The sequence below is a fragment of the Sabethes cyaneus genome, chromosome 2 (assembly GCF_943734655.1).
Source record: "Sabethes cyaneus chromosome 2, idSabCyanKW18_F2, whole genome shotgun sequence".
NCBI classification, from domain to species: Eukaryota; Metazoa; Arthropoda; class Insecta; order Diptera; family Culicidae; genus Sabethes; species Sabethes cyaneus.
In genome coordinates, this window is record NC_071354.1 from 241,598,711 (window position 1) to 241,616,610 (window position 17,900).

The following is a 17,900-nucleotide window of genomic DNA, read 5'->3' on the forward strand; positions in this document are numbered from 1 at the left end:
TAGTTTATGTGTACTGGTCAAAGGGATGCAATGAGTCCTCGATCCAGGGACAGCTATAATGTGGGATATTATTGGCAGTGGGTAAAGTGGAGAAAGCTTTGAAGGAAGGGTAAATCTAACACATACAAGCACGCATAAAATTATCGCTCACTCAATAACGACTTATAGCAAAAAGAAATGCAATATAGGTTATAGGCCCTATTATGTAAGTCATGTCGAGCCACACGACTCGACTCAATCACTGTCGAGTGTCGAGTGCGGAGAGAACTGACAGCAAAGCGACTCAATATTCAACCAAACAAGGCAAGTTCAGCCGTTATTTTCTGACAGTTGAGTCACTACCCGTTTAGCGGTCGACTCAGCTGAGGTAGTCGACAAAATCGTTTCACGTGTCACGACTTACATAGTGCCAAGAATTGGACCAGTCGAGCAAAGTGATACTTCTAGGAAAATCTTCACAATTGTCAGGAAAAAAGGCTGTCCCACCGCTCTCCATTCCTCTAAGTACAACATTAAAAAAATCAATCTATGGGAAACAATTTCCGACACACTATACCATCCGGGACAAGTCATCTAAATCCGGGAGGAAAGCATGGCTGGAATGGCTGGTCAGCTTAATCTAGGTGTATTACTGGACTGACTGAAATTGTGACAGCGCATATATTACATTATCGAATTATAAAAAATTACTACATGGAATATAGCAGGTAGTAAGCCAGTCGTCGTATGTTTGAATCTCGACTGGGAGAGGCTGTTAGAGTCAATTAGGTCGTAGCAACTGCTCCTGCAATTGTCCTGTGCTCTCACAACTGTAGCACCTAGGCTTCGCTTTGCTTTGCTGTTTTCGCAGGTAGTAAAACCATGGCAGAAGTGGTAAATCACTAGAATTGCCGCAGCGACTGTCGGCAACGCACTGCCTGTTTCTACCACGCTGACCGAGTTGATAACAGTGTATCTTCTCTGCGGCAGAAACAAAGAGCAGTCACACAAAAACAATATCGTCGCTAACTAAGCGTGTGATGCTTGTGTGAAATGGTAAAATTGGAAGAGTGAAACAAAACTAGGTGTTGACTACCTAGCCAAAAAGGGATTAAAACCAAACCAAGAGATCATAAGTATTCACATAGCAGTACAGAGAGGACGTCATTTGCTAATTAAATGGACGATCATAGAGTAAATTCACACGCACACAGGATAACAAAACGTACAGCCTCTGTAGGTTAAAAAGAGAAAAACGAATTAGATTACAATATATTTTAGTTGCCTTCAAGAAGATGAAATCAAGTCACCGAAACGTCGAGTTTAGAGGCAAAAAATCGTTTTTGGTTGCCAACTACAGAGCCTGCAGAGCGGAAAAACTATTCCCAAACATAATCGAAAAAATTTGTTAAAGTTTTTTTTTCACTAAGCAGTTCACCCACTGTGCGTGTTGGCACACTCGTTACGTTAGTTGCCGAAAACCTGAAAACACGAACCACACGCGTTTGCTTGCACCACACGGAATGAAAGACACCGGCAGCATCAGCAGATGATGCTTCCCATCCGGTTGTCGGGTCCTGTTTGAACCTTTCTGGTTTGGGCCCAAACCCATACGTTATCAATAGGGATATATAAGAGACGGTGTACGCGGTACATAGCCAGCTTCCGATTCACCTGCTGTTGCTGCTGCTGCTGCTGCGGTAGCAGGGGAAGAAGCGCCAGTGGAAGTGGAACGCAGCAGCAGCAGATTTTTCCTTTCTTTTCTTAAAATTTTCATTAGCTTTCCCGAGCGAGTAGAAAGAAAAAAAATGAAGAGGAAACTGCTTTTCCGGTTCCCATACTAGCAGTAGAAGGGAGTACGTGATGAAGTCCTTTACCGACATTCAGGTCGAACCGGTTTCTTTTTCTCGCTCTCTCTCTATCTACTTTGGTGATGGGTTTTCCGGGTTGTGTATTATGGTGATGGGTAGGATGGTAGAATACGGTTAGGAACGTCGAAAGGAAACTGAAACTGGGATCACGTCCATAAAAGCTGGGTCTTTCGGAATATTGTATTGATCGTTTCCGGCTTTCCTGGCATCTAGAGTGGTGTTTTCGGCGACAGTGCTTTTGCTCCACATTTTTATAGGTTGTCGAATAGTTTTTGTGGTGGTGGCTTTCGGGGTGTTGAAAACCGAAAAATAATTACTATTCCAAGTTCCCGAAGTCTTTTCATCAATTTATTTTAAACTTTATCACTAAACCAGGAGAAGTATAATCATAACTTCTAAAACAACTAATGAAGCCGTTACCGTATGTATTTGCATCTGGCCGTAAAATTCAATGTATTACATTGCACCCTGACAAAATATTCCGATTCTTTGGCATGAATAATTCGGTCGAACCGTAACATAAATATTTGAACAAACAGGTCGTAAATTCCAGACGAAAAAAAAACCAACCGACAAAAGTTATGCTGGAAAATCTGTTCTGGTGAATTCAATTTGGTTTTCTATCCCTTGTATAGCCTGAACGATAAGCAGCCGCAGTGGGATGTAGCGGGCTTACGAAGGCTGCTTTATTCCTCCTGGCTTAAAGCAAAGAAAAAAAAACGGTTCTGGAAAAAGAACAGGCAGCAGACTAGCAGATTGCGTGTTGTTTCCGTTGTTTCTTTTCCCCGAAGTGTAAACTATAAAATATATCGTGCGATGATAGTAGCGAATTTATTGATTTTATTTTTAGCGATTGAATCAAAGGGAACCAAACCCCTCTGACAATAGTTGTTGTTGCTATTTTATAGTGCTGCTTTAACATATATGTTCGGGAAAATAAGTGGCGTTTAATTGCTTCACAAAGGATACGCCTGGTAGTTTGTAATGATCCGTTTCTCTTATTTTCCGAGCATCACTACGTGACTTGTTTGGCTAGTTTTCAAATTGCTTTCCTCTTGAATTTATTTTTCTTTGTCCAAACCCCAAATTGGCTTTTGTTCTCTTTCGGCACATTAATTTTTTGTTTTCAAATTATTCCTGCATGTGTTCCGCTTTTTATGAAGTGACCTCATCTGACGAAAATAAACTAACAATCTTTATATTCTCTTTTTCTTTCGTCGCACCCCCGTTTTCCGCCTGACTCCTGTAGGCACAAAGCGACGATGAGGACATGCCGGAAGATGTGGCCGTGCCGGTGGAGGGACCCGGCGGCTTCATGGAGGATTTCTTCAACGAGGTGGAGGAAATCCGGGAGATGATTGACAAAATCCAGGCGAACGTGGAGGAGGTGAAGAAGAAGCACAGTGCCATCCTGTCGGCCCCACAGTCAGATGAGAGTAAGTGTTCGTGCGTTCAATGTATTATAGAGTTTCCTGCTTTGACCCTGTTTTTTCCCTGATCGTTCGCTTTCACAGAAACCAAACAAGAACTCGAAGACCTAATGGCCGATATTAAAAAAACTGCCAACAGAGTAAGAGGGAAACTTAAGGTGAGTTCCGATTATATTAATTGTGGAAAGACAAAAGGTTAACTAATCGACACCCCCTTCCAGGGTATCGAGCAAAACATTGAGCAGGAGGAGCAGACGAACAAGTCCAATGCCGATCTTAGGATACGGAAGACACAGCACTCGGCGCTGTCCCGCAAATTCGTCGAGGTGATGACCGAGTACAATCGGACCCAGACTGACTACCGAGAGCGGTGCAAAGGAAGAATACAACGACAATTGGAAATTAGTAAGTTTCGCCGACGCACGAAAGACTGACCTGAACGAGGATGATCGGTACTAACATTTCGCTTTTTTTTTCATCAACACCAACAGCGGGTAGAGCGACTACAAACGAAGAGCTGGAGGAGATGCTGGAGCAAGGCAATTCCGCTGTATTCACGCAAGGGGTAATTACGGCGGTTCCTCGTAGAAACGTCTTTCAATGATGACAGTTCGTAACTAATTTGAGCAACATTTTAACTGTTCTTCTCTCCCTGTCACTTCAGATCATTATGGAAACCCAACAAGCTAAACAAACGCTTGCCGATATCGAGGCACGGCATGCAGATATTATAAAATTGGAGAATTCAATTAGGGAACTACATGACATGTTCATGGACATGGCAATGCTCGTCGAGAGTCAGGTAACGTGGAATTTAATTATTGCTTTCCAATTTCTACCAGCCGTTCTCTGCTGATGGTGTGAACGGTACGGCCACACCGAACCTAGAGATGGTCTGACGACCAAACCAAACGGGTTACCAATTACTATAACCACAAACTATTTACAACAAAATGACAGACCAGGAGACATTTCAAGCAGCCAATCGGCAATGTGTGTCGATTACGTCCCTTCCTAGCCGCACAAATGTGAGTTTGTGCTAAATGTAGCACCCAGCCGAGTGTAAATGAACCTCCCAAATGACTGGATTATGTTTGGTTTGCTTTCCCCCCTACCTACCCAGTTCTATCGATTTCCTGACCTTTACCTTGGGATAAAAGTAATTGTTTCGGGATAAATATAGCCCTTGGTTACTTGTCGTGTGGGGAAAGGGATTTTTTAGCATAAAATCTGCATGATTTCGTTGCTTCGCATGTGCAGAACTCAGTCCCAGCATTCATAATTTATTTTTCCGTTTTAACTCGGTTCGGTTGTCGATGTTTTGATTCGCGTGACATAAACGGTGAATTATGTACGCGATTGCTCTTCCGGGACGTCAATAACGAGCAATTAGCGGACACGCGGCGAAATTAGTCATCCCACACTGTGGGATGGACCTCCGTAAGTTATTAGGGACAAAGTTTTCATCTTTGTTTCCGCGACCAAAAATTTTTGCTTTTGACGTGTTCGACGATACGATGAGACCACGTTCGGTACATTTAATTTGTGCGTTTCTGTTGGCGATTCGTTTTCCCCGCGAAACCATCATTCGTATCCCAGTTTAATTTAATTTACTCGTTATTTATCATTGCCGCCCGTTTGCCGCCTGCGGCGGCGTTCTCCTCTAGCGACCGTTTAGTTTCGCCAAATATAACCAAATACCTACCACCCGTTGCATTCGGTTTTCCCCTTTTCATTTCTCATTTCCACGTTATTGTGGACCTGGCTGAAATATGATATGACGTTTGTTTTTTCATCGAATCAGCTACGTGAACAATTATAATAGCTTTTTTTCATATAGCCTCCTTGCTTCGCATTTTTAAACATAAATTCGTCGATTTGAATTGTTCAATAATGGGAGAAACGGGAATTAAATGCTACTCATAAATTTGCCTGAATAATTTCAATATAAAATGAAAGTTTCAATTTGTTTTTTTCTCTTACTTAGATTTACTCTAGCTATTCCATCCTTCGCTATCCTATAATTTCCACGCAACAGTCCTGTTTTAAGCTTTAAAACTTTTCGAATTTCTAGTGTTTCTAGTTTTTCCCCCTTTTAGACAATTAGCTTAGCTGTTTGTAATCCAATCGAATAAAGAAGGCTGTTCCAATACCATCGAGTCAGCTAATCCCTCCCTCGATGGTGTTGTTCGATACAGCTAGCCTCTCTACCCCTGAAGTCCTGGTTTGTTGTTTGCATAATGAAAAAAAAAACAGGGTAGACAGGTACCAAAACGAGGCATTCCAAACCCGTGGAGTGCAGCACTGCAATGCAAGACGCGACGCGCACAGGCCGACCTGCTCGAGCCTGCTGCCGTCCAGGACTTTGCGTTGATCCTCAAGCGCTACTTTGGAGGCTTTGAAACGACGACGATGTAAAACGGAATTCGGACACAGCCGGAGCCGGAGGTCCGCCGACACAAAGCTAACGCCCGAGCAGAATCGACGTAATGTTCTCGATCTGTGTCTTTTAAAACTATGTGTACTGTAAAAACCGACGATCGAATTATGCGTCCTTCCATCGATATTTTTTTTTGGAAAGAGTTAAACAATCAAACAAAGTAGAATTCGTATTCCATTATTGTCTTCTCCTGTTGTGTAACCACCGTTTATCTTTGTCTCTGTCTTCCTTTCTAATTGTGCCCTATCAATTCTAAGCAAATACTACAGTATCAGTATCCTCCTATCCGATTCTATCATATCTCTATCAACTACTTGATGTTGGAAGTGTTTAAGTGTATGTTGTAGGATCCTTCGGAAATCCTTGGGAATCCTGTAAAATTTCAGTGTTGGAAGTGTGATGGCCATAGTCAATGTGGTGTTTTGTGAAGCTTTATTTTTACAAATTTTTCTCCTACGATTTTAACACAACGTTTCACTTAATTTGTGCAAGTTTGCCTTAACTAAAACATTGCTGATGCGTTTCGGATTAGTTTTCGGATTAGATTTGATTTTCATAGCATAACAAAATTATAATTTGTCTGGATAATTGGGGGAGAATGTTGTGTCCTGTCTGCTTTCTTATTTCCGAACTGGAACCTTTGAGGCACGAAAATTAATTCTTAGTAGTCTATCCACATATGCATATGCAATCCCTGTTTCGGAAGTTCAGAAATAACTCTAAACGCAGTTTCAAGTAATTCTCGAAAAAGAATTTCAAGGAAAGCTTTTGAAGAAAATTTAAGTAATTCTTCCAAACCAAGCTCATCATCCTGATGCTATCCAATACAGTTCCGTCCGGTTTTCACCTGTTACCTCCAGTCTGGAATTGTAACTGCAACTGCGACCATCAAGACCACCGGAAATGAGTGCCTTTTTGAGTTCTACTTCACGTACGACTGCAAGTCGCCCGTCGTTGTTCGTTGTAATCCTGTTGTATCGCGCCTCCGTACTTGTTTGCTGACCTTGTATTGTATTGTATTCCATGAAGGTTGTTCAACTGAAACTAGTCCATATAATGCATGTGTCATCAGTGTTTGGGAAGTTGAGAAATCGTAGAGAAATTATGTGGAGAATTTACAGCTTCTCACTTAACACAAATTTGCACAATTGAACCATTGAAATACAGATGATAGAGAAATTTTTCAAAAAATACGTTAAAACGAAACAAAAATCATACAAGAAGGATGCGAATGATACACGACAATAAAGTGATACAAAGATGGCAAAAGCAATGGCAGAAAATGCCATAAAAATAAGGCAAAGATAATACAAAAAGGGCATAAAAATAACACAAAAATGATAAATATAATGACACAAAAACGACTCAAAAAGCTTCCTAACTTAACTGGTATTCGAGATTCTGCTAAGACGCTCAACTTAATAACTTTTTATTAGTTAACACAAAAATGTTACACAATACAATACAATACAATACAAAACAACACAACAAAAAAACAATACAAAACTAATACAGTAATGCAATAAAAACGGCACAATATTAACACCACAATTGTATAAATATGATACAAAAGTTACAACAATGATACAAATTATGACACAAAATGTACACAAAACTGATACAAAGATGATACAAAAAAGGTGAAAAAGTGGCGTCAAAGTCTTACAGAAATGGTACGATGACTGTGTAATGAATGATAGAAAATTAGAACAAGAGAGATGTCAAAAATGACCCAAACAATATACAAAAATGTTACAAATAATTTTGAGTTTTACAAAAAAATGCAAATGATACATGACACCAAAACGATATAAAGATGACAAAAAGAATAATAGTAAAATGACCCAAAACTAGTACAAATTATTATACAACAATGGCACAAAAATTTACAAAAACGCCGCAAAAATAACCCGAAAATTATACAAGCAATGATACAAAGACTTCACAAAAATGATTCAAAAATAAAATAAAAACTATGCAATAAATAATAGAAAATTAAAATAAAAGTATCACAAAAATGAACAACAAAAGATACTAAATTAACATTTAAACTTATAAAAATACCGGCACAAAAATGACATGAAATTTAACTCAAAAATGGTACAAAAACGATTTAAAAATGGCTTACAAATAAAACACAAAAATAATATAAATAATGACCCAAAGCTGATATAAAAATGGTTCAAAACTATCACAAAAATAACATAAAAATGATACAATAATATAAAACTGACACAGAAATGTTGTAAAAAAAGCGCAAAACTACCTGAATAAACAAACATCAATTGATACAAATGAAAAAAAACGGCACAAAAATGATTAAAAAACAGAAAGCTGAGCAAAAACGAGATGCACAAAGAGATGCAAATGATGCATGGCACCAAATCACTTTGCAAAGGTAAATATGATGCTTTGCAAATATGACACAAACAATGATAGTAAAATGACTCAAATATGGCATAAAAATGATACGAAAAAAAGAACAAAAAATAAAAAAATTCTAGAATTAGTGATACGAAAATAAAGCAGACATGACTCAAAAATTTTACAAACAATTAATAAACATGACAAAAAATTATTCAAATAATGATACAAAAATTTACGAAAATGATGCAAAAATGATATAAATGTAGTACAAAAGTTAAACAAAAAGCAATATTAAATAAAATCCACAATAGTGAAACTAAAATATACAAAATTTCTGCAAAATGGCGCTAAAGATATACCAAAACTATGCAATACATTTTAGAAAAATACAACAAAAGACAAGAATGATACAAATAATATACAAATGTTTTGTTATATAGTATAACATAACAAAGGTAAAAACGGTATAGAGATGCGTATAATACATGACCCAAAAATGTAACGAGGATGACACAAATGATGATATAAAATGACTCAAAAAGAGCAGAAAAAAGATACAAAAAATGGTACACAAATAGCACAAAAACCACAAAAATAACAAGACAAAATTAGGACTTGAAACTGATATACAAATGATTCAAAACTGATGCACATATGATGTAAAACGACACAAAACTTTCACAAAAAAGATGAAAAAAACAAAGGATACAAATACACAAACGGCACAAAAATATACAAAAGTGGCCCAAAAATAATACAAAATTGGCACACGACTGATGCAAAACGTTACGAAAATTATGCAAACACTAATACAACAATGAGATAAATAATGAACAAAAATGATACAAAAGTGTTACGAAAATTATGCAATAAATATTAGAAAATTAAAACAGAACCGTTACAAAAGTGATACAAATCTTATATATAAAAATGGATTTCTGTCTGTCTGTCTGTCGGGATGTTCCTTATAGAATCAAAAACTACTGAACCAATCGGCGTGAAAATTTGCATGTAGTGGTTTTTGGGGCCACTGAAAGGTTTTAGTGATGGTTAGAGACCCCTCCCCCACTAAGAGGGGGGGGGGGGGGCTCCCATACAAATGAAACACAAACTTCCTCATAACTCGAGAACTAAACAAGCAAATGGAACAAAATTTGGCATGTGGGTGTTTTTGGAGACAAACATTTTTTCTATGATGAATTGGGACCCCTCCCCACTTTAGGAGGGGGGGATTCTGTACAAATGAAATACAAATTTCCTCATAACTCGAGAACTAATCAAGCAAATGGAACAAAATTAGGCATGTGGAAGTTTTCGAGGGCAAGAATATTTTGTATGGTGAATTGGGACCCCTCCCCACTTTAAGGGGGGGTGCTCCTATACAAACAAGATGCAAATTTCCTCATAACTCGAGAACTTATCATGCAAATGGAACCAAATTTGGCATATAGGTGTTATTAGAGGCAAGAATTTTTTCTATTATGAATTAGGACCCCTCCACATTTTAGGAGTGGGGGGGCTCCTATACAAATGAAATACAAATTTCCTCATTTGAGACTCTTCCATAAAATATTAGTCAATAATAAGACCACAAAAACTATCTATAGTAACACTAGATCATTCAAAACGAGACGGCCGCGAGTGTTGCCGGTGACCCGCCGTCGGAAGCATCGCCCACTGGGGGGCTTGCAAAACTCGAGATTGTGACAAAGATCATCCGAGATTCATGATTTATGTACAACACAAGTTAATTTGTGGCAATACGAAGTTTGTCGGGTCACGTAGTAATATATAAACATGACTTAAAAATAATACAAATAATTACACTAAAATTTACCATGACCCCAAAATGCTACAAAGATGACACAAACAATGATAGAAATGACTCGGAAAGGGTAGAAAAAATTTACAAAAATAACACGAAAACCAAATATGAAGACACAATACTAAAACGATACAAAAATATACAAACGTAACTCAAAATAATACAAAATTGGCACACAACTGATGCAAAACACTACGCGTATTATGTAATAAACGATAGAAAAATGAGAAAGTGTTTCAAAAATGATATAAATAATGTACAAAACTTACTTATGATATAAATAAACTCAAACTTACAAACTTACACAAAAAAGAATGAGAAAAAAAAACAAAACACTGCTTATCACAACTGACTTACGAAAATGAGACAAATAGATGCAAATCTGATTAAAAAATGATACGAAAATGGTGTATTTGTACCAACGACAAATAAAAGTATAAAATAAGGATTCGAATATAAGACAAAAATGATGCAAACAATTTGTATGTTAGCAAATTTTCGTTAAAAGAATAGAAATAGGTCACGAAATAACGCAAAAATAAAAAGTTTGAATCACTGAAAAGTGACATAAATTACAGAAATGACACGAAAATCACGTTCAAATGACACAAGAATATAAAATTGACACTAAATTAAAAGAAAAATTGCTCAGAATAACGCAAAAGCGATAATGACAAAAGGTGACACAGAAGACAAACAAATGTTAAATGGATATAAAAATAATTCATAGAGAATATGAAAGTTACTACAAAATGACTGATATGAAATTAAGACAAAAACTACGAAAGTACTGCTGAAATAATAACAAAAGGACACCAAAACGAGTTATTAATGGTCTAAAACCAATACAGTTTTCCGGCCGTAATGCTATTGTGAAAATGACAAAAGAGAAAAAAATCTTTTAAAAATATTCCAAGAATTGGAACACAATTTTTCCGATTTTTCCTTAGAGCAAATTTTTTTTGACCGGCGTTACTAATTTTGGTTTTAATGATGGTTCGTTTCTTTAGAGTTTTTAACCACCAACTAGGGAAAATTTTGTAGTAAACTTTTTTTCGGGTATTATTTTTTATGGAATAATAAATAATTTTATAGAATTTTTTGAAATAATCGATGCCCGGTAAATTCGGAAAACTTACCTTAGAGTTTTTTGTGTAGTGAACAGTGTACAAAATTTTATAGATTCTTCGGTTGAAACTTGTACGACAGTCCAAAGTTTAAAATTACTATCCTCTAACCATGATTCCCCAGTTTTGCAGCCATAAAAATGTGTGCTTCTTATATGCACTTTCAGCTACAATTTGGATCATTATTCCTGGCAACCTCCTGGTTTCCAGGCAAAGTGTTATATTGGGACAGCCTTATAAACATGAATCAAATTTGGTGGCAAAATTCAAATAAAATTTAGAGAAAAAAATGCAGTGACTGCCAACAAATAAAGGATCTTTGCACTGATAACCATGCGTCTCCACCGTTTTGATTCTAGTCGTAATGCAGAGTATTTGAAGCTTAACAAAACACCACATTGACACTTCTTGCCTTACGAGCTAATTGAACAATATTCCGTTAATCTCCACGTGTTTTTATGTACTCCAAAATAACCTTCAACCAGCAAATTTCTGTAAATATATCGTGCTGCATAAGTGTTTTGTAAACTATCTCTCTCCTCCCCTGGTGTTGTGAAGACAACTTCGTTGTTCGATGTTTCGTAGCTGTGCTGGGCTGGGAAAGCCCAATTCGATGCAACCATAAATCAACCGCCTGCTGCCGGTCCGTCCCGTATTCTCGTACTGTCTGTCCTTTTCGGCCAAACTCCGTACCGAAGGAAAGGTTCCATCGCATCGAACAAAATTCGGCAAAACCGAACGTGTTGCGCATTCCAAAACGCATTTTCACACCGGACAAACGACTGACGACGACCACAATTAGACGATGGGAAGTCATGGGTCACAACGAAAAAAAAACATTAAAATAAATCTACCCCCCAAAAAAAAAATTAAGAACCATTCAATAGCAAAACAGCCTTCTTCTCTACGTTGCTTCTTCCTCTTCCTCTCTCGCACACAGGGCGAAATGATTGATCGTATAGAATATCATGTTGAACACGCAATGGATTATGTCCAAACAGCGACACAAGACACAAAGAAAGCGCTTAAATATCAAAGCAAAGCCCGCCGGGTGAGTAAACATGACGACTTCTTAACTAATGTGTGTTTTTTTTCTTTCTCTTTTTTCGTTTCATTATCCGTTTTTTGTTTTGGATCCGATTTTTCCCCCCAAACAACAACAACGTTGATTATTATCCTGTGAACTGTGTGTACCGATCCGGAAACTATCCTTGCTCCACATTTCCCCCCCTTCTGCCCTTTTTTCCCCCGACCGACCGTAATCGCTCGCTTTCGCGATTTCGTGTTTTTTTCCTCCCTTCATGGTGTTTTGTTTGTGTGAAAATTTTGCGTTCTCTTTTCTAAATGGCTTATGAATATTGATTACTATTGTATGTTATTTATGTACTACAAATGTTACTGCATGATGATTGGAATGGCTAATGTTGAACTATAAACCATCGCACGTGTGTTTTATTCGATGTAATTTGCATGCTTGCTTGCTACAATTATTATTGCTTTTACTCTTGCTGCTGTGACCATTATGAATGTGTGATTGATTATGTGACGGAATGTTTTATACGCTAACAATAATAATAAAAAATGGCTACCCGTGACAAATCTGGTGCTCGGTAAAAATAATCCACGGTATATGCGTGATTTTTCACGACGCTTTTAACTGGGTTTCATTTTTACATGCGACTAAATATACTAATTTTATGTCGGGTTACGGTAATTAACAATTTTACACCTATCAACGGTAATTAAAAATCGGATGTACGCGTGTTCTACCGTGCGTAATACTGTAATAAACAAACACGTGTTAATTTTCGCTCCGTGCACTAAACTAAATCCTCTGACTAACTGGATGCTGCACAAAAAATAAATGGTGTTTGAATCGTACCAAACGAACCTCTGCTACAACTTTCTTTCTGTATCTATTTCTCCTACGGGTCCTTGCGAGTATTTCTTCCCCTGAAAACCGGCATTGTCACGTGACGCCCTCTGGTTCGGCTGTCGGTGTTTCGGCTGCTTCTCGCTGCTGTAAATATCCTTCGCCCGTTGCTACGAATCGAGCTGGCGTTCACGCTATCCGTTCGCTCCAAAAACAACAACAACAACAACAACCCTCCCACCACTTCCGCTCCCTGGAAACTCTGACCGGGCATCCGTACCCGTCCTCCTCACAATCCTCCTCACAAACCCCCGAAATTCGGCTTCGTAAAATGAACCTCATCGCTGCTGCCGGGGACGGCGGTGCTGCTGCGGATTATTGGCGAAAATCCCGCTCGACGTCGAATCTGCCATCCGACATCAACGCGTGTCCTCCTGTGCCGTTGCCGCAATCCCGTACGAAAACATCCCACGAAAGGGCGAACTGGTGGACCGAATTGAGTACCACGTTGAGCAAAGTAGGGACTATGTGGCACAAGGTCAACAGGAACTGGTTCAGGCGAACAAGTACATGTCCAAAGCAAGAAAGGTATTTATGAGTTTTTCGCGTATGACTAAAACAAACACACAACCAGAGAGCCAGGGACGACCCGTCGCGCCAGTATGCTGCTGGATCCTTCCGATCCGATATGGCGTGGCGTGGCGTGGTTCTAAGCTGGTTGTTTACTCATTCCTTTCTGTCTCTCTCCTATTGGTGCGAGAATCTTCTACCAACTAGTAGTGCTGTGTTAACCAGAACTAACATTATAACCTTGAGTGCCTGCTTCTTCTGGTGTGCGGAGCCATAACATTTGCTGAAAGTTGAATCGTTCGTTTTATTTTCTTTTTATGGATTTGATTTTTGCAACGTTTGGATGTCTGGTTTCAAGACGGTCGTTAAACATGAAAGTGCACAAGTGCACGATTAGAAGTTTTATTCAATTTTTGCCATGAGGTAAAAACAATTTTCTTAAAGCTGTTTTTTTTTCTTTTTAAACAATTTATGCTTTTTTGTGGTTCACAGTTATTGCAATGAAAATGTTTGTGGAAGAGATTTTATTCTTTGAGCAAAATGTATTTTTATCGATAATATTTTACCTTAAGGGTGTTTTCTAAATATTAGATATTTTCCAGAGTAGTTATGTTTATCTCAGCTCTACTTTACTTCAAATTTATTACAACACGGTAAGAACTGTCTATGTAACAGAATCTGTTGCTGGTTTTTCAGTCCGACATTGGATGGATAATTTTCGGTGGGAAGTTATCGAACTTCGGTTGGATAATTTACTGGGGTATTTCATGCGAAAAAACTAGTTTTTCGAGCATTTCGGTAGGTGTATCACCAATGACCCATGTCATATTGTCTTCCAAAGCTTCAATCAGTTGCTAGTTTATCCATATAGACAACAGAATTTAAGCAACCTTACTAAAAGTAGTAGTCTAGGGGTCGGACTAGGCAGCCAATTTACTGATCCGAAATGAGAGATTCAATTAACTCAGATTTAATTAACTGGAGTGGAGACCATTGCTTTGCGTGCCGTGCAGCATGTTGCGCCGTCTTGTTGAGATTACATATCGGCTAGATTCAATACTTACGTTTGAAGTAACTATAATAGTGGACACCACTGACATGCCACTACTGTATGTTTTGAATTAGCAATAAACTTCGTCGCTGAATGCATTTTTGTGTAAATCTATCCCACAAATATTCTTTAAAGTGATCTAACTTGATCCAAGGAAAGTAAAATTTATTGCGAAATTTGTTCGTTGTGGTTCGAATGGTTCGCTCAGTAGGCTTATTGGTGTGAAATGGTCTATTCAAGAAATAAATTCAAGAAATTACGAAGGTTTCTCGAGTTTAGTTCTTTCCATAACGAAATCAAAATACAAAGGCACACTCAAGGTCCTTATACATCTTTGCGTAGCCTTTAATTTATCTGAAACCCAAGCTTGTCAAGCCGAGGAGCTTGCCTAGGATGTGGCAAAATCGGACAGTGAAACCTGTCGAATTTCTGTCGGAAATACACCGGTTTCCGGAAGCTGCTTCGTTAAAGCGTGTAGTACCGCTTTAAGCACAGTCCACCTCCCTCCTTCATACTGAATTCTGCATATACTAACAATGATGCCTCTTACCAGGACATGTTTGTAAGAATGGTACTGGCTCGAAGTGCATAATTAAACCTCTTGTCCATGAGCAAATCATAATTAGTCTCCGAACTTTCTAGCTCTAGAGTGAGAAGATTGGTTGAAATGTAATAAAAACGTGGAGAAGAATAAGGGTGGAAAACACGAGTACTGAAGTACCGATAATTAGCAGTTCGCTCTTTCCATAGCGATACCTGAAAAAAAAACGAAGTGCGGAATACAGAAAAATACATCTGGACGATGTCACAATAGATCCTGGTCGCAGTGATAATGTCCATACAAAACTAAGCGTGCATGAAAAAGAGAGCTGAAAAAATTCATGCTCCGTTGTAGACAGAGCAAAGCAGTAAAGCAAAACAATGCTCTTCGCTTACCGGAGAGGATAACCCCAGAGACAGCAAGAGCAAATCGACTTGTGCACTTTGCAGTAAAATAGTTGGAAAATTGTTGGAGTTGGAGAATTTTGGTAGGAGTATGGATGAAGTCTTCTTAATATAATTTCCTTCGACAAGTCGCTCATCATTCGATCAACATGAGTTTATTCGAATGAGTCATTATGTCGAATGAACAATCGCGCGATCAATGGGACAACCTCTATTTTTAGAAAAAAAAAAAAATTACAACTAACTGTGCAAAGCCTGAATTACAGCCACAAAGAATTGCTCTAGTTTTGCGTTAACCAACTGCAGACGATCGGCTGTGATCAGCAGTTAGGACGTTGAACGTATTCGCAACCTAGACGATACCGATGATTACCGACACGATAACGCAATTTCCTACGAACGAGGGGAAGGGGGGGCTAAAAATTTTAAAAATAGTTTGCAATGAATAAACGAAGCAAATTTTTCAGAAATCTCCTTCGATTCTATTACTTAATGTGACCTTCACAGATACCTGTATTTCGGTTACGACTTATATCTTTCATCCATTTGCAATGGCCACTCATTGAAAGAAATCAAATTTATTTGTGAAAATCGAAAAAAATTACAGAATTTTAATAATAAAGATAATATTTTTTGGACTCGTTAGACAACTTTGTTGAAAAATGTAGAAAATGTTTCTGGACCGATCAATAATTCCGGAATATGTACAATCAAAACATAAAAGGAAGAATTGTTAAAAAGAGGCTAGTCCTATTAATCGAGGAGAGGTTTAGTCGGCAAAACAGCCGTGATATTAGAATTGAAAGCGGCCTTTGGCCGTGTTGCCATACAATTTTAGGCCAAGTGATTGAGTACAACGCTAAACTTTGTGAAGACTAGGCAATACACATTCGAACCAATTGTGTAATTGATCTGATATTCCAGAAGGGAGCAATCGTGGACCATTTCTTTTTTCGTTATTCTTTCTCATTGCCAAGTCCACTGAAAACTGCCAAGAGCTCTAAAGTCTGCTTAATTTCCGGGTAAACGGGTGCTGAAAGAACGAGCGTACACATGCTCAGTCATCTCATTCAACCACAAAATTTTATGGAACTACAATATGGATAAAGTTCATCCTTCATCCTTATTCAAAGATTTCAACGTACGTCTACTTTTTCACGTACCGTTACCATAAGGTCATCGGCAAAGCTTACAACTTTTTTGGCCTCTTAGCTACTGATAAAATCATCAATCACAAAATCATCCAGTGACCAAGATAGAGCACTGTTAGTACCCGTCCTTGTGAGCAACCTTTAGTGGTCTTTGTGACCACTGACGACTTTCCCAACTTCGAGGTTATTCACCTTTCTCTGAGCATAACGTGCATTCATTCAACTACGGTCTCTAAGGCGAATTTGCCTATTTGAAACAAGCGGGTTTGCGAGTTGATTGTAAACTCGCCTAGTGTCATCACGTGAAGGTAGCACTCTAGGACTTTTACTGTTCTCATTATATTTACACTAAAATGTACATGATCATTCGTCATTAGTCACGAAATGGACTGTTTGGGTCTGCAACAGCTGATCAATGTTACGGTATTTCGCAAATTACCGTGGAGAAATTTTAAAAACTTAGCTTCTTGTGAGAATTCGTGTACATTAATCGGTGTTACTTCGATCGAACAATGATGGAAGCACAATAAAGCGCCTAGGGCCCATTATAAGTAAAAATATTGAAATAAGTGTTTCTTAATGTTGCAAGTTAATTTTAAACGTATCGTGTGGGGGGTTGAATTAGTGCCTGAAATCTGCACGAATTCTGCACCACGCATAGCACACTAGATCACCGCATGCGACGGACACGGTCTGACGCGTATGAAAAACAACTATGACTACCCAGCTGTTCTAACTGCAAAAATATTATCCATTTCGATCTCAGCGGCACCAACAGCTCTTACAACTATGTCTTACATTAACCGACCCGGCATTTGGCTGTCCTACACAATCGACGATATGACTCTGTGATTCCGAGCCACTTGGTGTTGTTTTTATTTGAATTTCGTGCAGTGCGTGCGTTGTATTGTAATAAAAATCATTGCAAAAAAGAGCAAGTCATAACTTGTTTGAAAACCCCAATAACACCTATTAATTACTGCGTAATTGTTTGGTGGTGATTACTGCATGGTGGTGATCTCATAAAGCCATTTAAAATTTTATGTTTTCGTGAAGAATAACTGCTGAATACCGCACCAACCAAGTAGATAACTATCTAGCTTCTGTTCAGCACAAACAAGAGCAGCCACACACAAAAAAAACTGTGGCCGAGTAAGTGTGTGAAGAATGGTAATTGGAAGAGCGCAACAAAACTAGTTGTTAGGCTATTGAAACACTTTTTTTTGTACGGACATTATCACTGCGACCGCTCTGCTCGTGTGGAGTATCGC

General features: G+C 38.3%; 1 protein-coding gene across 14 annotated transcripts in view; it reads left to right on the forward strand.

The window, feature by feature from the left end:
• The window catches only part of LOC128733574 (syntaxin-1A), a 145,914-nt gene that overhangs the window by 84,117 nt on the left and 43,897 nt on the right, over positions 1-17,900 (forward strand). For 9 of the 14 annotated variants that reach the window (XM_053827245.1, XM_053827246.1, XM_053827247.1 and 6 more), the window contains 6 exons: positions 3,100-3,286; positions 3,365-3,438; positions 3,502-3,685; positions 3,772-3,845; positions 3,945-4,082; positions 11,980-13,494. In XM_053827245.1, the coding sequence (XP_053683220.1) occupies positions 3,100-3,286; positions 3,365-3,438; positions 3,502-3,685; positions 3,772-3,845; positions 3,945-4,082; positions 11,980-12,222 (900 nt within the window). In that variant the 3' untranslated portion in view covers positions 12,223-13,494. Of the gene's footprint in view, positions 1-3,099; positions 3,287-3,364; positions 3,439-3,501; positions 3,686-3,771; positions 3,846-3,944; positions 4,083-11,979; positions 13,501-17,900 lie in introns of those variants that run through there. The other 5 variants (XR_008411938.1, XM_053827257.1, XM_053827256.1 and 2 more) reach the window with 2 other exon arrangements.